The sequence below is a fragment of the Hetaerina americana genome, unplaced genomic scaffold (genome assembly GCF_022747635.1).
Source record: "Hetaerina americana unplaced genomic scaffold, ioHetAmer1.1.p SCAF_8, whole genome shotgun sequence".
Lineage (NCBI taxonomy): Eukaryota > Metazoa > Arthropoda > Insecta > Odonata > Calopterygidae > Hetaerina > Hetaerina americana.
In genome coordinates, this window is record NW_027287427.1 from 59,993,815 (window position 1) to 60,017,460 (window position 23,646).

The following is a 23,646-nucleotide window of genomic DNA, read 5'->3' on the forward strand; positions in this document are numbered from 1 at the left end:
CAAAATTATGAATTAAAAATGCACCATCATGCTATAGATTAAGAATTATTATAAAGAAAACAATATTATTTATTTAATAATGAATTAAACAGTGTCTAGAAAGCATAATTTTGCGTTGCCATTGAAACTTACATAAGCATCAACTAGCATCATAAAAAGAATCATCCAAATAGAAGGACATATTAGCGCACAGCAATGCTTGCAAAATATTTTATTTGTGTCATCTTGCACTATTTAATTAATGTCTATGTTTAGAGAGAAATAAATAAACTAAAATAAATCAATATTGATCATAAACACATCCAAATTTTGGTGAAGTGATTTTACAGGTTTAAGAAAATGTGGGTTCTCAACTGCATGCTACAAAATTTATAAAAGGCGCTTCAGGAACATAATTTTGCTATTATTGTAAAATAATACGTTTCATTTAATAAATAATTAAAGAGTTTTGGGTATGTAGAGTGGATAAAGTGGATTGGAATATCAATTCATTACGTCGCACCAACGGGAAGAATGAAACTGCCGTTGATTTTCAGTTTGTGAGTGGATGAAAAAGTCCTGGCAGAAAGTTAAAAGTGATACTATTATAAAGTCAGTTTAAAAATGTGGAATCAGCAATACTCTAGACGGAAGAAAAAATGACATTGAGCGTGGGAAAAGTGACAACTGCATTGAAAATAACTGTACATATGATTTAGCAGCAGCGATGACGAACTTCTGCGGTTCTGCGATGAATAAGCGTTTATATAGTTTATCAAATTTTTTAATGTAATAATTCCATTCTCTTCGTATTACATTAAAATCAATTGATCCTTTTCTGTCTAATCCTATTACTTTTCTTAAATACTAGCCCAAAAAGCAACTATGCGCCAGTGCGTCTTGTGGGCCGAAAAATTTGGTATTTGAAAAAAGTATTTCGAATATCTGAAGGTTTTCTATAGCGCGATGTGATCCAAAAAATTGTTATCATTCTAAATTTCTAGGTGATATAAATAAATGCAACAGTGAAGATAAAATAAATATAAAAAAGGATATTTTGAATACCCGAACCTACCACATAGTTACTAAAATAGCCGATAGCAAGACGACAGACGCTACCGTCCTTACGACGTGATATTTAATTTTCAGTTCCCTTTCTCACCGAAGATTTCAGAGTCGTTGATACGTATGGTATGAAGTTGTGATTGCGGAATAATTTACTCAATAGTGCAGGCTGGATAAATATTTTGTGGCTCCATGTATTTTCTCGTTGTGTCTATCAACTACATTTTATCCTGTCTCAAAGTTCATACCAAAATTCGTCTGTTTCGAATATCCTCCAAAGTTATCGATTTTCGAGCTTTTTCCGGTTTTTTTTGTGGCCATTTTCCCTCTCTTCCATAGCCCCTCCGATGGATGTCTGGACGATAATTTCACATCTTGCACACACACAAGGTATTTTACGGAACAGGAATGGGGATCCTGGACTACGGAACTCAATACTTAAATAATATGTTGTTTTGAAATCAACTCTTTTCCAATGGTTTTTTGGGTACATAATTATGCCATATTTCCTTGTTTCATTTTCATTACATATGAGAGAGGAGACTGGCGTTTCCTACGCATACTTTTTTGCTTTTAATGTTCATTTGTTCGCATTATTCCATACGTCGTTTTTTCGCCAGGTTGCTATTCAAACTTCACTTTTCCCCTCTTTTTCTTACATTTTAGACTTCATTGGAATGGTTTTTCTCTAGCACGGGAAGCACTTCTGCATCTAGGCTCACACACAAATTGACCTTTAGTGCGGAACAGTCTTACACGCATTGCCCGCAATTTAATTTTTTTCCATGAATCACGCGTCGGTCCATTCAGAAAGGGGTAGGGAAAGGGATGTCAATTTCCCTGTTTTTTATCCTTAGGTTCTCTCTTCACCCTTATTAATAAATGTTTTCGTCGATATTCACATTGTTTAGGTTTTCGCGCATTTGCGCGTATTAACAAACGCATATCCTCATTTGGCTGCGTAGATTTTCGCGGCGGTGGCTTGAAGAATTCTGCATGTCCGGGTTTTCACCGCGTTGTTGTTTGAAGCCGACAACAGTTTCGCCGAAGTTTCATCCGGCGTCTTCAGGTCGAAGATGAGGGACTCAGATTTTGGCCGTCCTTATATAGGTGGTCCCGTCCAAGTGCTGCTCTCTGATTGGTCCTTTTTCGGAGGACTCTCTTCCACGCGTTGTGGAGATGGTAGCCTTCATCTCTATTGAAATTCGCCGGGTTTTTGGCTATCTCAATAGCTTCTCTGATTAGGCGTGGGTAATATCTACTTTCTTTACTTATGATTGTAGCGTCATGGAATAGAATATCATGGCCGGGTTCACTCCATTTATGCTCGGAGATGGCTGAGAGGTGAAACTGTTTGTTCGTAGTAGCCCGGAGGTGTTCTTTCATCCGAACTTTCATAGCTCGGCATGTTTCCCCGATGTAGGCTGGAAAGCATAAATGGAGTGAACCCGGCCATGATATTCTATTCCATGACGCTACAATCATAAGTAAAGAAAGTAGATATTACCCACGCCTAATCAGAGAAGCTATTGAGATAGCCAAAAACCCGGCGAATTTCAATAGAGATGAAGGCTACCATCTCCACAACGCGTGGAAGAGAGTCCTCCGAAAAAGGACCAATCAGAGAGCAGCACTTGGACGGGACCACCTATATAAGGACGGCCAAAATCTGAGTCCCTCATCTTCGACCTGAAGACGCCGGATGAAACTTCGGCGAAACTGTTGTCGGCTTCAAACAACAACGCGGTGAAAACCCGGACATGCAGCATATCCTCATTTTTCAAGGGTTTTGGTTTCCCGAAATGCAGGTTCAGGGTATTTTTCCCGTAAAAATTAACTCTTACGGATTTAACAATTTCCAGTGTGCCCTCCACCCCAGCACCTCGTTCTCTTTATTCTAATCCCAGGGTTTGAAGCAGATCCGTCCCATACACGCATTCCTCCAGGTTAAACTTCGTATTATAGCGAAGAAGTGAAATTCAACGATGGCTGCCTCTGTACCGGACATTTCTGTAACTCATAAAATGGCGGACCCTGTGGTTCACACATCTGAGGTTTGAAATTCGACAGAAAATTAATTTTTGCTTTCCCATTCACTGTGGACGCAGTGCGTTTGTCACTTTCTGCGGATGATAAAAGATTCATTGTTCACGGAGACTCCGTTCATTTTCTTTCAAATTAATTTAAACGGTACCAATGCGAAGGTTTACCGCGATGGGGATAGTAGGTGAATATCTATTGTTCTAATGAATTCTAGGACAATGGTGAAATACTTGCAGTACATTTCATGTGCTCCTTTCCCTGATTTCAATAATTATTGCCTAAAATAGCCAGCGATTTGATGCTTAATAAATTCGTACATCGTTAAATACACTACTAAACATTTACTACAGAGTACGTCATAGCTATTAGGAGCTCCTTATGCGAATTTCAGATATTTCTCTAATATTATTGCTCTTTTTTTTTTGGAAAACGACGTCATAATTTTCCTTGATCCTGCTTTAGGATATTGTCTTATTGTCTTTGTATGTGTATCATCCAGGTAAACTCATGATGCTAGAATTCTTCGCAGCAGCTGAAGATTTTCTTGAACGCAGGATCCGAAAATTACACTGTGATGATTACAAGGCGAACTATGTTCCCACTTTTTACAGTAACCTTTTGGTTTATTGAATTGGCTTTATTGTTATATTAGATTAGCAAAACCCATCAAAGTTGTGCGTGAATGCACTATTGAACTGTTTGTAGATAGTTGTGAAATGACTTGATAGTTGAACTACCCAACCATTCATATGAGGCTTTACTGAAAAACGATTATTCTTATTCTTATTTCAGTACCCTTCAAGCCACCACTAGGGTACGTGGCAGAGGGTGAATACACACCTGGCTAAATTTGACCCGAATATGTCCCTACCGCGGTAGGGCAAAGTTATTCTGATCCCTGATCGTATTGGAAAAAATGAAATCTTAACTTTATCTGATCTACGTTTTATCACTCTAATTTTATTGACATGATCTCTGTTAAACATAAGTTTCAGGTTTAACTTTGTGGAATTCGTGATGAAGGTAAAAAAGAAACTTTACAATTCCACAGTAAACATTTATTGTGGAATTTTAAAGTTTCTTTTTTAACCTTATCATGTTCTCTGTTACCGTAGTACGATGGGTGTAATAATACATTTTCAACATCACTGCTGTTGAGTCGTCTTTTCAATTTATGCAAGAGATTCAATCTGTAATTTAACGCAAGTCGACACATCTATGAGTAAATAAAACGATTTCTCTGCTTATATTTGTAGTTGGAGCAAGCACTTTTAAAATTACAATGGCTGTCATTTTCAAAGTAAACCCTCCCACTATGTAGATGAACATGATACGAATTGACTGAAAACTCCTTAAATCAATATTTGGTTTTAGGCCTCTGATTATTATTCATGGTAAATGGCCGGTTTAAGCAGGTTTTGGATGGACACAAGTTATTAAAAGGTACAGTGATAATTTTATTGTCTCTCCTAGCATAAACAACCCGGCATCCTATTCTACAATAAATCCCTCTTCAACTCCGTGTACTTCCCTTCATTTCGTCCAACATCACTATTTCATTCCTACCCCTACTTCGTTTGCCTAACATTCTCCCCTTTATTACAGTCTTCAACATCCCATTACCAATCAAAACGCTCTGCATTCATCTTTCCTGCATTCTTTGGATTCCTTCCAACAATCCCCTCTCCTTCCCCACCTAGATTAGCACTTCATTGTTTTTTTAATCCTTTTCCATCCTCCTCCACACCCGCAGTTCTTTCCATTCCTCTTTAACCTTTTCCTTCACATATACATTGAACAGCTCAGGTGACATTAGACAACCCTGCCTTACCTCTCTCCCTAACGCTAACCATCTAGACTCTACATCCTAATATCGTACTGGCTTCCCACCCAGATGGCCCAGGTTCCAATCCCGGCGGCGCCGAATATATTCAGTGGTGTCTCGATCCCTACTTTAGGTGCTTTGTGGAGGGCTCTTTTAGTGGGTACGCCGTCCGTCGGATGGGACGTTAAGCTGCGGATCCCTTGGCGCCTTTCGTTAAGAGTAGGTTAATGCCGACGCCGGGTTTCTCTCCACCCTTCATCCTTACCTGTCCATCCCTAATGGCGCAAATGACCCTAGCTGTCGGTCGCCTCCCCTAAAATACTACTACTACTCTTCAACCCACGCTTGCACCTAAGCAGTCTGAGGCATGTTTAGGTTGCGGATTCTCCTATTCCTTCAATCTACTTATATTTTCTGCAAAGCATCCAATAGTTTTTCTCAATTCACTCTATCATTCTATCTATTCACTGTATCAGGTCCCTGATACATTATCAAAAAATAAATCTTACATTATATGCCTCCCGTCAGAATCCGATAAGACATGCATCAGGATTATACAGTGGTAGGAACAAATATTAATATGCATGTGCGAACTTATATTTGTGCATGAATGCCTGGTGCTCTAAATCCTCCCGCCATGGCGCCAAATGCCCTCGCGGCGGCTTGTGGGGTATTGTGTGGATGTAGATGGACACATACAAAACCTTTGACGCAGTTTAAATAGATTCGGTAAACCATCTCGAGGAGGATATCTGCTATATCCTCTAGCTATGCGTATATATCGCCAAATTACTTCTGTTGACCTAATTGTAATGGAAATTGGAGATGTGACAGTAGTACCGTGCATTGATCAGTACTTTTAAAGTTTCGCGCATGTAGTTATATTACGTTTCCATATATTTTAGTGTATTGAACCGTTATTACATCAATAATGGAACCTGAGTTTACAGACAGTTGGGTACAAGCCAGGTTGGAGATAATATTAGTTATTTTTCAGAATATAAGCGCCGTGACTCCGATCTTAAACTTAATGTTTTTGCGTGATTTGACCTCGGAGATAAATTTTGCGGAACATGTACAAAACAGTCGTCGCTGTGAGGCAAGAATCGGAGGAATGTTTTGGGGCAGATTTCAAAACTATCCTGTTCCCTGTCTATCTCTTAATCCCCTATAGTTCTTTATCACCATTTTTTATCACATGCTTCTCATCGTTCTTCCTTGGCCTTCAACTATTATTATCACCCTCTGTTTCCTTCAATTACGATCTTTAATGAACTGTTGTGACTCAGGATGTGTCCTTAAGCTTCTCGCTTCACCCACTCTTCGAAGTACATCTTTATTTGTCACTCTGCCACCAATTAATTTTAAGCATTTTTCTATAGCACCGAATTTCCACCGTATCCAATCTTTTTTCCTCCAAAATCCCCATCTTCCATGTCTCTCATCCGTAGAAAAGAAGTTTCCATAAATGCTCTGACAAAAAGCCTCATTATGTTACCCTATTTCTACTTGCTATTATTAGTTCCTTCTTCTGGTGGAAAGTCTCATTCGCCATGCTTATCCAGCTGGCTATATCCTTCATACTTCTTCCATCACTAGTTATCCTGCTGCTTAGTTAGCGATACTCCGCTTGTTCCAGAATGTCTTCCCCTTGACTTGGAGATTTACTTGTTTACATCAGCTACAGACCGAACAGACAGTTTTAATCTTGTTCTTCTTCTGGTTGTACTTTTTCCTTCTCTTCTTCATAGTGGCTAGTACCATTTGTAAAGCCTTCCTTCTTCTCTTAAAGCATAATTATTTCATCCACGAATTACAGAATACTTATCTTTTCTTTTTGAATGAGTACACCGCCTCTTATATTCTCTTCGATCTCGTTAATAGCAAAAGAGAGTAAGGAATCCAAAACAAAGTGAGAATTCAACTTAAAATTCCGACCAAACGGCTTTTTCCTAGCATAGCTCTGCTTGCAAAATTTTCTATGCAGTCAACATATTAGATTTATGACAAAGGATGCGTGAATTAACGCCTGCTATTACCGCGATCTATTTGAAGAGCAAGGGTGCACTCCAAAATTCATCACTGATGCTGCCGGTAGTGCCTTAATTTTGTCTGTAGAACGGTGCTGCCATCGGAGCGGCCGCGGCGTAGCCATAGCGTGGCTATGTCGGAAGGTATCTCTATGTCGGTGCTTCTATTTACGCGGTAAATTGACAATGATCATTTTTAATACACGTGAGAATGAACTGAAAGGTTCATCAATTTGGATAGCGATTAAACTGAGTGCACCACAACGGTTGAAATATATATGAATCGTAATATTTATTATTTTTTGTTTTCTAAAGAAGTTTCGAAACTAGAAAAAAATAATCATAAAAATAGCAACTGGCAAACCGTAACCGTTTCCAAATATATATTTCGTTCTGTCAAGAACAATATTCGTTTTCATAATGTAAATAGGTGTTTGGTAAAGTCGATCATGATTGATTATCAATACAGTTGTTTTAACATTCCAAGGAGGGACGGCCTATTTAAAGATGGCCAAATTGCATTTTCACTTCAACCTGAAGACACCAGTTTTGATGTCAGCAAAACTACTGTCTGCAGAAATCAATACACATTGTAGAACAAAGCCTTAAAAATCTTCTCACCATAGTAACCTACACAGCACGATGTACTTGGCTAATGAAATTTTTGAAACACTGCATTGGATGATGAAAAACTTTAAGGGCAGCGGAGAAAGCGCTAAGGGAAAGGCATCTAAGACCCTGCTAAGATCTATTTTAGAGTATTCATTGTAATGAGGGAACCACACATAGAAGATAATATTCATAAAACTGGAGGAAGTACCAAAAATGTTTGAATTGGGCAGCCAAAGGAGGATGGAGAGCATATCAAAATATTATAAGTACTATGCTGATAAGAATATTTACAAACTAGGAAAAAAATAAATTCTTTGTAATGTTCCTCACACAAGAAGGAGGAAATTTTGGGGAGAACTTAGGAAGGCAATGGAAAAACTAAATTCTTACGGCAAGAACGGTCATCAACACAATTTAAAATGCTGGTCACAAAGGACTATCATAAAAATATTGACATATTTCAATAAAACCACTGTAAATTAGAGCAAATTGCTAGCCGCATTAGTTCAGCTGTTTTCAAACAATTTTAAAGCAATGTAATATTTTTAAAAAAGGATGAGAAAACTATGAAGTTCATTTAAAAAAAAAATGTGGTGTTTCCGTTTACTTTTTACCTTATTTACTCATGTTTATTTTGTTGTGTCAGGTTTAAAAATGACCTTTGTACATTTAATTTTGCTTGTGTGCAAATTAAAAGGTTATCTCCTGGCAAAAACCCAACTGGCATAATTTGTTATAAAAATGTATAACTAAGTTCTTCATTTACTTTGTTTGCCTGCAGCCATATAATTTTGAGGTACTAGTCTGATTTTCCTGAGCACTGTTGTGAGTGACTATAAAGTAACTATTTTCCATGTTGACCCATATTTTATTTTATCCATTAGGCCCTCATTTAATCTATATACTTGTACAATAGACAATTGTAATTTTGAGGAAATGAAATACATAGATATTTCCTAACAAATATGAATCAGTTAAAATTCTGAAATTATTTTCATTGTGAATAGACAAACCATGTCTTGAAGACTCCATGGTATTGCGGAGAAGTCATTGCAGTCCAGTGGATGGGATACTGAGCTGCTGACTAGAAGGGATAGATTTGATTTCATGTGATGTCTCAGAGCATCTTCAGGTTTATCCAAGCTCTATATTTTTGGGTCTTCCTGGGACATTACAGTCAGCACTGCAAAGGTCCCCTTTACCATGATGTGTGAATTTCACATGTCAGAGGAGGCTTAGAATGAGGCTCTCTACTTTCACCTAACAAGCAAACCTTTGGGTTGATTACTTTATTTGGCTAGTTGATGGAATTTTGTAGGAATTACCCATTCATTTCCCGGTATCAGTCTAAAATTTTATGGTTGTTCAAAATTTTCATCACTTTACCTCTTGTGGTGCCGACCTCATAAAGTTTACGCACACAAATGGGCCTTGATATTCAAGATATCCTGAAATTGGGGGAAAGGAATGCACATAAATGGAAGAAGAATTTTGAAAGTCAAAGAAGTTTTAATAAGGAGAAGAAGTAGAGATGATTACTGGAACATTGAGTGAGGTTAAAAGCATATTGTGTCTCTAAAATCTGCAATAAAAACTAAATAAAAAGGAACATATTCTGTCTTAAAAGATTGATATTCTGTCTACTCATGGTTGTGTGTCTATGGACTCTTGGGTTTACCTTGAAAGTTATAATGTTTGAGCTGAAGGACGAATCTCCTTTAGCCCAATGCATATTAGTTTCACACCAGTAACATGTTAATTATAGTATATTTTTACCATTTATTTGGGAATTTTTAAGGAAATAATGTTAAGGAAATATTAGAGATTTATTTCTTACTGCTGGCTTCAAACTCTGTTATTACTGAAATTTTTAATGAATACAACCATTTTCTCTGCCTGAGGTGGGAAAAAATCTAAAGTAGTAAATATTTTTTCTGGTGAATGAGCTTTGGACTAATATGATAGAATGAAGTCATACTCATATAATCTTGGGCCCATTAGGCAAGAAGTGATTTTAGAGCACATTTTAGCGGAAAAAAGTGCATTTTGCAAAGCTGCACTGAATTCTAAAAATTAAAGTAGGGCATATTCAAAATCGAAACGTGATCCCTTTCTTCTGCTGCCTATTTCTCATGTTATCCCTGCTTCAGTGTTCATTTCTTTCCATAGTTCAATCATAAATATGAGCTATCCTATTACAATGTTCTCCCTATTACTACTATCGTTTGATTCTGCCTTCTTACTTTAGATAATGCCCCATGAAATCATAAATTTTAATAAAAATGAAGATTCATTGATTTTATAGCATGGAAATACCACAATTTTTACCTAGGCCATATGTTTTTTAATGTTACCCTTCATCTTGAATTGTAAAACAATTATTTTCAGCCCGAAACCTGCACTTTATTGATACATTTCTAATGGTGACTCTAAGTACTTCATTATCAATTTTTGTGATGAAATAGCCCCAATTTCAACCTTCTCTTAAGATCTTGTAATTTACTACAGAACTAGGATTAAAACTACAAAGCCACAAGTTTGATGATGAAAAATTCACGAAATGGAAATTAGGGATTTCTCTTTCATTTTGGCATATATTTTTAGCAGTCCAACCGGTTAGGGTAGGATTTTAAGGGAAGATGGCACTACTATCATGCTCCTAAGTTGTAGCTGTACTTGAAGGGGGATTCTTTTGCTGACTGAAATTGCATTTATACATCTATTTTCGTTAAATATGAAAACAGTCGCCGTTGAGAAAAATAAAAAAAACCTTTTTTTATGATCAACTGCGGTGTTATATCCAATGTATCGGCTGTGTCTCTGTGATAATTTTCAGAAAAATTAAAAAAACGCACCATTGGTAAATTGATAATGCATGGAATGAACCCTTCTTTGGTATTTCCTCATCTACGCTTCGTTGATGAATTATTTTAATTCCATAACTCGTGACTTATTTATTTTAAACTGTTAGACTACCCGTGGTTAAACAATTTCGAGAAAAATGCGATTTCTCAAAAAGCAGCTAAAATACCGCCATTTTCACATTTCGCGACTTATGCGCTCTATGTTTGAGTTTCTACCACAAACTAATCTCTGTCAACCTGATGAAGTGACGTCTTCTCTTCGTCAAAATCTTAAATGAACAGTTGAAGTTTTCCATGCGCGTTGAATTCGAAAGCAAATCAAAACATGTTACCACATGGCGGATGGCGTGAATGGTAGTATTCGCTCCTAGTATATTATATGAACCAGTTAATTGAAGATAATCGTTTTTCTGTGAAGTTTTATCACATTCAGCTTTTAGGGTGATTAATTTTTCGTGTGCCCAGTGTGTCCCCCAGCATCAGCGCAATGGAAGCGTAAGTTTGCGGTAACTCTTGGTGGTCTTATTTAGAAATGTGTTCTCGATGAAATATTTAATCCATATACATTTGGTTGCAAAAAACTGCTCAAAGGGATTCATTCTCGTGCATTATTAAAAATTTTTGCAAAATACGAGCAATTAAAGAAAATTAAAGGGATTTCATTCAATTAACTTTTTTTAAAATTATCTCTGTTGCATATCCAGTATGTGTGCCGTAGTAGTATTTGTTGGCATTTATTTACACGACGCGTATTTACAGGGTAGTAGTTATACTGTAACGTAGTATAGCTGCAACTTACACTTAACGCCACATTCTTGCCCATTACAAAATAAACGAATTTATTTCATCTAATGAATCTGGCATGCATTGTGTCTTTGTTGCTGGTAAATTATTTTTGGGATTATGTTCAAAATTAACGGGATTTTATTTTAAAATTTTATGGCATTTACTCAGAATTTCAAATATATAAATTGCGTTCATTCCATTCGGTAAATTAATTAGCGATTTTTCAAAGGAACACACGATACAAAATTGGTTTTTGGTTTAGTAGCAGTTTTCTATTTGTTTTGTTAATCACTGTTTTTTTCAGTCTTGTACAATTATTTGATCTTTGACCTGATAATACTTGCAGATTTTCTGATGAAGAAGACATATCTGATTTGGAAGATGACCAACCCCTAATTAGTTTAAACACAGGCCAGGGGCAGCTGCCATCGAGTGATGAGGTAATGATAGACCTCTATTTATGTAACATTACCATTATTCTCCCTCTCTTCTTTTTCCAAAGTTGCTTATAACTTTGTATATATAACATCCAGGAGGAAGAGGTATATGGGTTGTTGTCATCTGGAGATGAGAGTAGCGAACATGAAGCCAGTGACATCGCAGCGGAGGATATTAAAAGCGATATTGAAGATGAAGAGAAGGATGGGTTGCCTGATTCTAGAGCATGGGGCCACAAGAGAAAAAATTTCTACGATGCAGACTATGTTGATCCCAACGTTTTTGGTATGTTTCCCAAGTAAATTAGATTAACTGTCAACTTCAAATCACTCTGCATTGGTGTGATCATGAATCAATGCAATCACATTATTTTATAGAGAAATATTTCAGTACAGAAACTTTTTATAGTTTAGCAAAGTAATATTTCCATGATGCACATATTGGGGAATTCCAATATAAGTTTGGCATTTAATGAGGAAGAAGCAGTTTATGTTGAAAAGTTGATTGATAATACCTTTCATATTAGGTTTAATGTGATATTGAATCATTTAGCTTCTGTGGTCTTCCATACTAGATTCCATGGTGCAGTACCATGGAATCTAGTATGGAAGTATTAGTAGAAATAAAGGAAGTATTAATAGTATTATGTTATGGACTTTTTGTGAACTTAGCTGCTTTTTTCTGCATTTCATTCAATCTGTTTTCGGTGGACCCAAGCGTTCACAGCATATATGCAAAGCACAATGACAAATATCTTCATCATTCATGTTCTCCTGGAGTGGTTTTTTCACAAATTTGGTGAGGCTTTCCTCTGTAGTCTTTTTCGTTCTTCACTCAGCCATAGGTTTCTGAGATAATTCCTAAATATGGTATGTTCAATGTGTGCATTCTGTCATCATGCATCTATTTCACCTGAGCCGTGAATTGAGGATATAACTTCCAAAAATAAATTCAGGAAAGGATCCTGAGGCTGCAAAATTGGAGGAGCAGGAAGCACGAGATATTCAGGAAAGGCTTGCGGAGCAACTCGATGCAGGAACCAGTTTCTCACTCGAAATGCTAGCATCCCAAGTGTGTCAGACTGCAGAAGAGGAGGTAATACTTAAGTTTAATTCTGTGTTATTTTTCTTTGGTGGATTATGTTCTACCTAAACTTATGTCTGTGTTAATTTTATATTGAAAATAATTAATCTGATTTCTCAATATTTACTCATTTCATATTATAACTCATGACATATTACTTTTCAATTCAAAATATCTTCGTCACTGTTCTTTTGTGTGAGTTTGAGACTCTAGCACCTGGCCAAAAAGGGAGTTTGATGTGTTCATACAAAAGTAATCATTGATCTCTGCCCATGGGGAGGGATCAATGACAGCTTTGCCATATTTCTTGGATTGCCCGAGATGCTGAGCAAATGCCTTTCACAAGAAGTGCAACGGGGAGTAGAAAGGGGATCCCAGAAAGTTGGTAGGCAGGCCATTGCCCTTGAAAATATTAGAAAAGGCGACTGCAGCCTAACCCTTTCGAGATTAAATACATTATCAATCCACATTCTCCTGCAAAATAAAATAACTGTACTTGTTTCAATATTTCTGGGTTCGATGCCCAGGTAGGACCTTCGAATCATCATCATCATATTTTCTCTCTTAACTGTCATCACCACTCAACAGCCAACCATATTGGCTCAATGTCTCACGCTGCTATTGTACTTAATCAGGAGAAATAATTGGCTAGCCAACATAACTCTTCCAATGAAAACAATTCATAATGTTGTAAACGGCCATTCTTCACTTGACAGTTAGAAAGCACATTCACTCCCACGTACGATACAACACAACTGATCATTCTTGGCAGCACTGCGCCAGGCAAGATTAACCCTTTTGCTGCGGTTCACACTCTGAAATCCTACTTCTCACTTGCGGTGAAAATAAAGGGTATTGTGTCTCCGTAACCTTTATTACTCTTGAAATAATATAATCTAAATAATGATAGCATGGAAATAATAAAAATAATCTAGATTCTTTGATTGTTTAATTGAAAAATTTTATTATTTCATTTTGACAAACAAAATTTTTATCTAATTTCAATGTATGATAGCACAACGCTGAAAGAGTGGAAAGGTATGTTCCCAGTAGCCTTCATTGCAAACATACAAGGTGCATTCACAGCAGCAAAAGGGTTAAGGTCACTCAGGAAAAGTTAGGGAGCAGCAAAATTTTCTGCTAAATGGACCTTGCCAGCTTCTTTGCTCTAGGTTCCCGCTGACTCACATGTGTAGGGCCTTTCCCCTTCACCCTGAGTGACAAATATTTTGATTATAGTAGAGCTGCTTATTGTAAGGCAGGCTCAGGTACAAAATTGATAATTGCCCAGTCCAGAAAATGAAATTTTTGTATGAATGCTTGATTCAGTTTAAACTTTATATTAAGTTGAGCTTAGTAACAAGACCATTCTGTAATAAATTTTTATACTATCATACTTTTCACCATTTTTTTGCATGTCATATTTAACTATAAAGCTGAAAGCAATGTTTTAATTAATTACACCGATGTTAGATAGTCTATCGAGTAATTATATTTTAATAAATTTAAATGCTGCTTTTTGCTATTAAGACTGGAGAAAATCAGGTATTGGGTGACGTGAAATGAAAAGTCAATTTTACTTCTTAGGACTTAATGATTTTTCTTTTATTAATACAATTTGCAACAATTTGGTACAGGGAAAATCTAAAGTACCATAATTTTTCCACAAAATTTCCTGTGATTAAGGCAGCATAAATGAACTTTTGAATGTTTACATATCATCTCTAATGGCGAGTATGCAGGAATCATTTATATAAATTATTAAAAATATTGATATTATTAATTTTTTGATAAAAATGCTTCAAAACCCTGTATTTCCAATAAAACATAAGTCAAACAACATTATGGCCCCATATCTGAAGATTTATTTTGAAAAAAATGAATCTAAGTATGTATATTAATACTGTAAATTTTAGAATATGCCGATATGCCGCTTAGCAAAAGGAAAAAAAATTAGCAGCAGTTGGCTTAAACATTATCTCAAAGGATTAGGTTCTAGTTGAGAGTTCTAATTTCATTCCGTGTATATTTTCCCCATGCAATATGCATGTTTTCCTTGGCCCAGCACAGAAGACAAAAGAGGGGTATCAGAGAGAGTCATTATAACTATATGGTGTGTTCTTTCAGAAGCAATTGGAAAAGCCAGCTGAAGTACCGGAGGTGGATGAGAAGATAGTGACAGACTTGAGCAAACTCTCCAAAAGGCAGAAAGTGGACCTTATGAGGAAAGAATCCCCTGAATTCTTTGGATTGGTGAAAGACTTTAAAGGTAGGTTGAACTGTAACTTTGCTTAGAGTATATTGGAATGTAGGTAATTTTCAAAGAAAATAAAAATTGACATTTTGAGTCTGAGGACAATCAGGGCAGGGAAACCACTCAGTCAGGGAAATTGGGAAAAAGGTTAGAATAAAGTAGCATTTAAAAAGAAATGAAGAAAGTGCCAATTTTTTAAAAGCCAATAATTTGATGTGGGAATCGGTAATATGGTATGGTAATTACGAAGTCGTGATGAGAATGACATTCTGTTTGCTCGTGAGCTTGGTTCATTTTTATTTTGTTGCATTCATGTTCATATTTTGTAATCAGATTTCAAATGCTAAGGAAAAAATTTGAAAAAAGTCTAGCATTATGCAGAGAAAATCAGAAAAAATTCAGGGAATAGGAATTTGTGGAAAATAAGTGGTGCTATATCACAATCCAACATAAACAACTGTGAGCTGTCAAGCAAATTGCCACAAACAATGGCTTTTCTATCAAAGCCATAGATACACTTTAGAATAGAAAAGATATCAAGCTATCCATCAAAGACAGTTGCTGCAACGTGCCCATTGGCAATGGGACTCTGAATTGGCATCAGATTCTTTTCCATAGAATTATTTAAATATTTATCAACAGCATTGTACTCAAAGCCAAAATAAAATCTGACTTTTAGAGCAAATATAGTTTATAAAACATGAAAATATAGTTTAGTCATTCCAAAGACATTGCACTACACATAAAAATGGAGTTTACGAATAACAATTTAAGAACTTTTACGCAGGGCAAACGGAGAAATTCAGAGAGAGAATTCAAGGAACACAAGCTGCTTCCAAAACAAAAGTATGACCCCTCTGCTCACAAAATATTTGATTGAGAAAAATCACATCAGCAATTTTCCCTTTCCCAAATACTCCACCTGGAATACAAGGGACCCAGATTGGTCTTATTGGAAAAATTTAAGATCATAGTGTCTAGCATTAAATAATTGTAATATGGTATATGAATTCATGTACAGTTTGCATTCCCCTCTCCTTAAACTCCCAAAATCCAAGTATCTATGACTCAAAATGCATACCATTCCACCCACTCCTCCCTCCTCCTCTCTTCCATTCCAACCACCCCTCGTACCTAACACAAACCCTGGTGAAGCAAGACCTCCTCCCTTCATTAGCCTTGCAGTGGCACTCTGACTCAATCTGCTATCATATCCCTTGAACATTTTCCAGCTCTAACCTCACCGCAAACTGCAATTGAATTTATTCTCCCCTGAGAGCAAATTAACACCCATCTTACTGAGATTTTTTGTGCCAAATATTTCGTGCAAAATTGAAAACACTCTACCTTGTGATATGCCTATGCCCTCAATCATTTAGGAGGAAATCACTTCCTCTGGATCTCCCGAACAATGGCCATAATTTGTGGATGTACAGCCACTTTCAAACTTATTCACCCAATTGTAAACTGTTGCAAACTTGGGTACATATGTGCCATGAACTTCCTCCACCTTGGCTTTGTATGTCTTTCTGTGTTAAGGGGGACTTCAGACCTCTTGGTGCCTTTCAACAAGAGCAGGTCAATGCCGAAGCCAGGTTTCTCTCCATCCTTCCTTTCCCCTCCATCCTTAATGGCACAAATGACCTTAGCTGTCGGTCGCCTCCTATAAAAACTACTACTTTCTGTGTTGTCTTTTGAATTGAAGTGTTAAATCACCAACAGAAATCATTATTTCCATTTTTCTAAATAAATAAAAGTTTGTTGCTTCAATCGGCTATGGAAATGAAGCCACAATATAGATATAGCTGAAACTTTAACAGCAGTCTTGTGAGAGATGAGGCTTACTAAAAGGAAACCTTTTCTGATACTACAACTGGATATTCTAAGGAGTTTTTGAACAAACCCTGCATTTTGAGTTATTTTAGTCATTCTTCCATTCTGCTTTCTCTGACCTCATTTTAACCAACATTCTTCCCTCTACTATTTCAAGATCAGATATTCCTGTATGGGATAGTGTGCTGAAATTTTATTTTTCCAGTCTTCTTTTAATTGTTCCCAACAACTTCGTCTCCCCTCCTGCCATGCATGAAAGTTCTTAATTTGTTTTACTTTTTATCAGATTCACTTTTTCCATCATCCTCGTCTGCACTTACATCTCATAAGTTTATTTAATTAGAAAGAATATCAAAATAAGCTTAGAAAATATTTTTTTTATTCACCCTCAGAGAAATGTTAATTTGAGGTATTCATGTACGAAACTCTATTTCACAGTTTCATTTCATTTTCAGAGAGAATGATGGAGGTCACTGAGAAGTGGCAACCAATGATGAATTTGATCGCAGAGGGCAAGGTGAATTCACCAATTGTTGAACAGTTGGTTCGTACCAATTATGAATTAAATCTCAAGTAAGTGTTGAATGAGATACAGGTTGTATAACTATTTATTCATGAATTCAAATATGAAATGAGACTTTCTTTTTACTGGAGAACTTCACCTGATTTGATATTATGTATGTCTTTCTTCACATTAGGTTAAATTACCCACCTTGCTGGATAACTTATAGCAGGTGCTTGTCCTTGAAAATTGTTGGTCCTTTCTAGTTTTTTTGGTTACATCAAATCTGGCAAGGCATTCATTTGCTAGGCATAATCATTTAAGTGGCGAATAACTCAATTTTCCACCAAGATAATATAATGTTCACTCAAGTTATAACTCTGACCCCCAACCCCGGCTTATCATGTTATTACATGCCTTGCCTGCTGCATATTTTAATTCCTGTCAAATGTTTTTCTTGCAGTTATTGTACCCATGTTGGATTTTATTTATTGTTGAAAAGCAAGAAAATCCCTGTGCGAACCCACCCAGTCATTAAACGTCTCTGTCAACTTCAAGAGCTACTCAAGTCCTTGTCGGTTGCAAGTGAAAGCCTATCACTCAAGGTAATTATATTTCTGTTATAGTCTCAACACAGCTCCACACTGAATATGGGCATGAAACTGGATAATTCTCCAAATCTTTTAACTAATGCTTCTACAGAAATGAACTAGTTGTCAATTCAAACCAGTGGATTGAGAAGCTGATAATGTTAGCATTAAATTAATGATTGCTCATGTTTTCATCATTTCATAAACTGTGAAATGGTATCTATTCATGGAGAACTTGTGACTCAATTTTCCTCAATTTGTTCATGGAAAGTGTAATTATGTTTTTCTGTTTGAACATTTTAGGTGAGTGAAATATTGAAGGCAGCCATGGAAGGAAGGGAAGTGAGTCTTCAGTCTTCAGAATTGGTTGAAGAAGATAAAATAACAACTAAGTAAGCCAAATGATATGCATGGACGTCATTTCTGATAATAGTTTTTTAGATAGCTAATACCTGAGTGATTCATTCTGGGAAGGAGAAGTTTTAATAATATTATACTTATATCAAACAAGCTATTGTAATTATTGTGATGATTAATAATTTTTTTATTTTAAGATAGAAGTTAACTTCATATAAAATTATTTCAGTCGAATGTGGTAACTGTTGAGAACTTATTTGTGGTGGTTGAGGTTCTTTCATTTGGTAACTCTAAGATTTCAGAGTTTTCCGCTTATTTTTGCAGTCGTAAAACGAATGAAAGCTGTTTTGCCAACACATCTGATTTGGTGCTATAAGGGTGCCTCACTTAATATAGCTTAATATAGCACTTGTATGCACAATGGCGAAGAAGTAGGCATCAGTGCACTGGAGCTTTTGAATTCAGATGTTTTTGTTAATAGTCCTAGGTTTCTCATTAAGAGTATTGTATCCTTGGATAATTATCATATGCTGCTCTCTTAAAGTCCGAAAATTGACATATTGTCTCTAGGAGCAGCCATAAAGTGAAGAAACTGTTGGGCATCCTTGGGAAGAGAGTGAATCATGAAAACATCCTGGAAGAGTCAGATGAGGAGGCAGAAATGAATGTTGATGAGGTCATTGGATCGCTTGAGGGAGGAAAGTCACAGAAGGGGAAGACTGTAATTGCAGCAGCACCACTGAAGGGGGTGGGTCAGGGCAGAGGAGGAAGGAAGCATGGTAAGTCTCAAGATCTTGAATAAAAATCTCTGGTGAGAATGCCATGAAAGGTAGCAACTCTCAGGGGCATGTAAAGATTATTGAATACTTAGTGATAATCCCAGGAGAATTTTTAAGAGCTTAGGTAAAACTGATGAATTTATTTGAAAAGGCTTTATGAGTTTTCTGAAGCACAAGTGGCAGCTCAAGTTGGACCAAAGTTTATTTTTGGATTGAAGCAGTCTGTTAAATTTAATTGCTTATTTTTTAGTTTTCTGTGTTTTAGACTTACACCAGCAGATAGTTTTTTTATTTTTTCACTGCTGATCACTGTTTCAAAGGGAACTGGATAAGTTCCCACTGAAAAGGTGACCATCGGTTATCACAAAACATCAGGACTCGTCTTCCATTATGGGGCCAAATCCTTAAGAAAAAAGCTGTAATAGTTCCTTAATCAGGTTTCTTATACCATGAGTTACTTCTTGACATGGGAGAATATCATTAGGAACATTTCTGGTAGGTGTAAAATGTAGGGGTGATTTAAGTGGATTTTGCTGCTGATACTAAGGCTGGCTAGAGAAACAAAAAAATACTGTAGGCCTACAATCCTGGAAATTTTATTTTCTATTTTATAATACCACCATACATAATGCATTTGAGAACCATGAATTCAGGAAATTTCTTAAGAATTTTCATCTAATAGATCTGAATTGCCTCAAAATATGTAGCTTTTTATTTATTGTAACCCATATTACCCTTGTTTTCATAGCTTTGTTGTAGTTTCGTCATCATTGCTAAAGAAAATGCACTATTAGTGACAGCATCATCGATGACCATGGAAAATCAGTTGGCTTTAGATTAAATGATGGGAGTTGCCTGTCTTCAATCACGCGCAGAAATTCTGTCAGAGTAGCCAAATATGTTGTAGAAATTAATGGATTTACTATTTATTCTAATAAGAAAGGATTTTTTGCTTCCCATATGAAACTTGATGAAAGTGGTTTTGTTGGGCTAATCAAGAAAAAGAAATGTGGTAATATGTAAGAGGAAAGATAAGACATGTGAGACCATGATGGACTAAATGAAGATGTGGCAATTTGTTCAGTGAAAGTTCTAAATTAGAGCCTGCAATCATGTCAAAGAAGACCTGAAGTTTTCCTTGGAATGCTTATTTTTCTCTTCCATCTATTTCAGTATCCTTTGGTGGCGTAGAAGAGGAGTTAAGTGGCGAGGATGCTGGTGTAGGTATGGCAGAAGGAGAGGAAGAAGGGGTGGTTATGGGTGACGATGTCATGGAAGACATAGGGGAAGAGGGTAAGAGGGCAATAACATACCAAATGGCCAAGAACAAGGGTCTGACACCAAGGCGGAAGAAGGAGATGCGAAATCCAAGGGTGAAGCATAGGAATCGATTCAGGAAGGCCAAGATAAGGCGAAAGGGTCAAGTAAGTCTTTGCATGTTGACATATGTCATGGCAGATATGTAAATCCAATATGTAAAGAATCATAATATTTAGCAATATGGTGAACAAAAAATCTGCTTTAGCTGTTTTCTTTTCTTCCATACTCAATGTCCCATCGCCAAATCCCCCCTCTTTGTGTCCTCTTTGGTCTATCACCATTCTTTTTATCTCTCTGGTGCTTTGACAATGTTCATCCATAGGACTTCATAGTTGGGTAAAATACTTAACCTGCTGTAGTACATTTCTTTTTGATATGGGATCGTAGATTTTCGTGGTGTTCAGGTGAAAGACTCTTCATTCTCAGGATGTCACCGCGTAGGTTGTTTTTCTGACAACAGTCTGAAACATGGGCAAAACTGTTGTCAGAAAAACAACCTACGCGGTGACTTTCTGAGAATGAAGAGTCTTTCATTTCCTCTTGATTTTAATGTCCAGCACAATCTTCCTCTTTCTCAAGAACCTCATTACCTTTGTTACATTTAAAATAATTATAATCCTCTGGCTGACTGTTCAACTAAAGCTCTATTATGTATAAATAACATATGATTAAGCTGCCACTTAACTTTTATTTTTTCCAGTGTCTTTCCGTGTCACTTGTACCATTTCCCCAGCAAATGCTTTGAAAATCATGGGCAATAGTGGGCAACTCTGTCTAACCTCCCCACTTACCATCAGCTATCTGCACTTGTACAGTCTGAGATGTGTACTGGTGCAGATAAGTCACCTATCCTTCCAAATTACTGCCTAATACCTTCTTGAAATCCTTTAATTAATTAAACCAAGCATTGTTATATTCTGTATTTCTATTTGTGGCATCATTAGTACAGTGGCATCCTGTGTACCTATCCCCATCCTGAACCTGAACCTATTATCCTCTTTAAGTGAACATGTTGACAAAAAAAATTGAAATATTCTCCATCCTTTTGTTCTTTAGTGATACAATAACTGCTTGTAAAATCAAACCTATTGTACTTGCCTCACATGCTTCTTTTCTTTTTTATTTAATTTGTCAAGAAGATTTGAAAAGCATTAATTTTCTAGGTTTTCTTTTATTAATTCTTTTATAACTTGGGCTCATGCAAATTTTATGGACTACTGCAGTGCCATTGACAATGTCGTTGATGGTACTTTGCTAAGTTTGGCATTCACAGAAGAAGTGAAAAATATTGAGAATTCATTGTGATATACCCTGATATCATACTTTTTCTGTGCTATTATTGAGAAAATTTATGGATGGTGCCATTACAATTTTGTGAAAACTTGATAATTTATAGCTTGAAGGCCTTATTTTTAATGTACCTTATTTGGTCATTAATCCTTAATGATTATTTTCTTTTGTGTTCCAGGTTCGTGAGGTTTACTCAGAGAAAAGTCGCTATGGTGGGGAAATATCAGGAATAAAAGCTACTGTCAGCAAAAGCATCAAGATTAAGTGATGAATGTTATTACATAGCAATGACCATTTATGAGCTAATTTGTTCATACCTTCATTTTTTACTGTTGGAGAGCATGAATAAACTTCGATCAACTAAAGTTTTATTTCGAATGAGAAAACCATTTTCTTTTTTTTTTCACTAAATGATTTGTGAAATAAATGAAGAGTTACGAAGAGTAAACGCTCTGATATGTCATAAGCACCATTTTGGACATGTTATTAATATTTGTATTCTACCTGTTAAGATAGATTTTGGATGGACGTAGCCAATATAATTGTAGAACAATACGTTTACTTGCATCTTGTGACAAAAAAACTTGACATCACACCCTGCAGTAAATCCCTCTTCAATTCTGCATAATTGTTTTTTCCCTTCACCCAATCTAACATACCTATCCCATTCCCTCCCCTTCCTCATTTGCCTTGAGTTCTCCCCTATATAACAATTTTCAACATCCTATTCCCAATCAAAATGCTCTGAATCTATTTTTACTGCCTCCTTTGGATCTCTTCCTACAATGCCCTATCTACCTATACCTAGCTCTTCCTCATTTGTTTTCCTTTCAATCGAAGCCACCACCTCCAGACCCACGTTTCAAAAGTCTCCATTCTATGACTTGTCTTGGTTCATTGGCCGTGGTTCTGTGCCGTACAAAACCATACTCCGTATTTACTCAGTCTCCCTATCATTGATTCCCTCATTCTTTTGAGTTTCTTTGCTTAATGCAATTTTTCGTATTAGATTCCTACTAATTTGTCCATTTTGGTCCCAAACACTTCCAACATAGGTAAACTGCTCTATCTGCTCTAGTTTATGAACTCCTATTTTAATATAACTTAGCCTTCCTCTTTCTCAAATACCTCATAGTCTTTGTTTTATTGACTTTCTCATTTTATGCCTATATACCTAGCTTTCCAATGTGCTCAGAAATGTTTGAAAACCTTTGGCTGACTGGCAAACTATAGCTTGACCTTCAGCTAACCTTACCAATTTTCATCTCTACCTGTAGTTTTCCATGTGCTTCTTTTACCGTTTTCTCTACATATACTTTGAATAGCATAGGTGGTAATGGTCACCCCTTGCTAACACTACCTATTACAACACTCCATTCAACATGCACAGCTGAGCAGTTTGTGACATATACAGGTTGGGGATAGGTCTCCTATGCAGCCAGTATGCTCTTATTTTCTGCAATGCATTCATTAACTCTTCAAGTGCTGCAGGCTGACATATCGGCTTTTGCATCTCGTGCAAAAAATGCATAGGGCCGATAAGTCGGCTCAAACGTAAAGTATTGTTTGAATCGCTGTAATATTAATTTTTAATTGCATCTTGTGCATTGTTCTCTTATAAAAAATATGACTTCTCTGCATTAAGAAAAAATTGAGTAGCTTCAGGCGTGAGGTGGTGTAAGTCGAACCGATGTATTACATTATCACCTGATGATGATGTAATATATCGAAACCCGGTCAAATAAAAATTTTATCTAGTGGAACAGTGCTACGATCAGTTATTCATTAAGACTACTCTGCTTTACATTACATGTTATTTTAATTTTCTATGTTAAGTATTTCTCGTAAAGTATAAATCTTAGTGGTAATATTACATTGAACTGTTTGCATGTAGGGAACTGTAATGGTATCCTCATTTCCTTTGCTGAGTGGTCTTTTCACTATGATATCCCACTGAAAGGCCAATCTGTTAAATTCTGCAAACTTTTGAATGCCT

The 23,646-nt window shown here is 36.4% G+C and overlaps 1 protein-coding gene across 1 annotated transcript; it reads left to right on the forward strand.

The window, feature by feature from the left end:
• Positions 1-10,741: 10,741 nt before the first annotated feature.
• On the forward strand, positions 10,742-23,420 carry Sas10 (UTP3 small subunit processome component Sas10). Its single transcript, XM_071596536.1, has 11 exons — positions 10,742-10,913; positions 11,551-11,644; positions 11,738-11,927; positions 12,598-12,737; positions 14,853-14,994; positions 17,268-17,385; positions 17,778-17,919; positions 18,208-18,296; positions 18,832-19,040; positions 20,214-20,464; positions 21,829-23,420. The coding sequence occupies exons 1-11, from the start codon at positions 10,906-10,908 to the stop codon at positions 21,916-21,918; spliced, it is 1,473 nt and encodes a 490-aa protein (XP_071452637.1). The 5' UTR covers positions 10,742-10,905; the 3' UTR covers positions 21,919-23,420.
• Positions 23,421-23,646: the final 226 nt, after the last annotated feature.

What these genes read in the sequence shown, in the direction of transcription:
- Sas10 (XM_071596536.1), top strand. An exon ending in TGTTGATCCCAACGTTTTTG is followed by an intron (nt 11,928 to 12,597) that starts GTATGTTTCCCA and finishes AAATAAATTCAG; the next exon opens with GAAAGGATCCTGAGGCTGCA. An exon ending in GTGAAAGCCTATCACTCAAG is followed by an intron (nt 17,920 to 18,207) that starts GTAATTATATTT and finishes TGAACATTTTAG; the next exon opens with GTGAGTGAAATATTGAAGGC.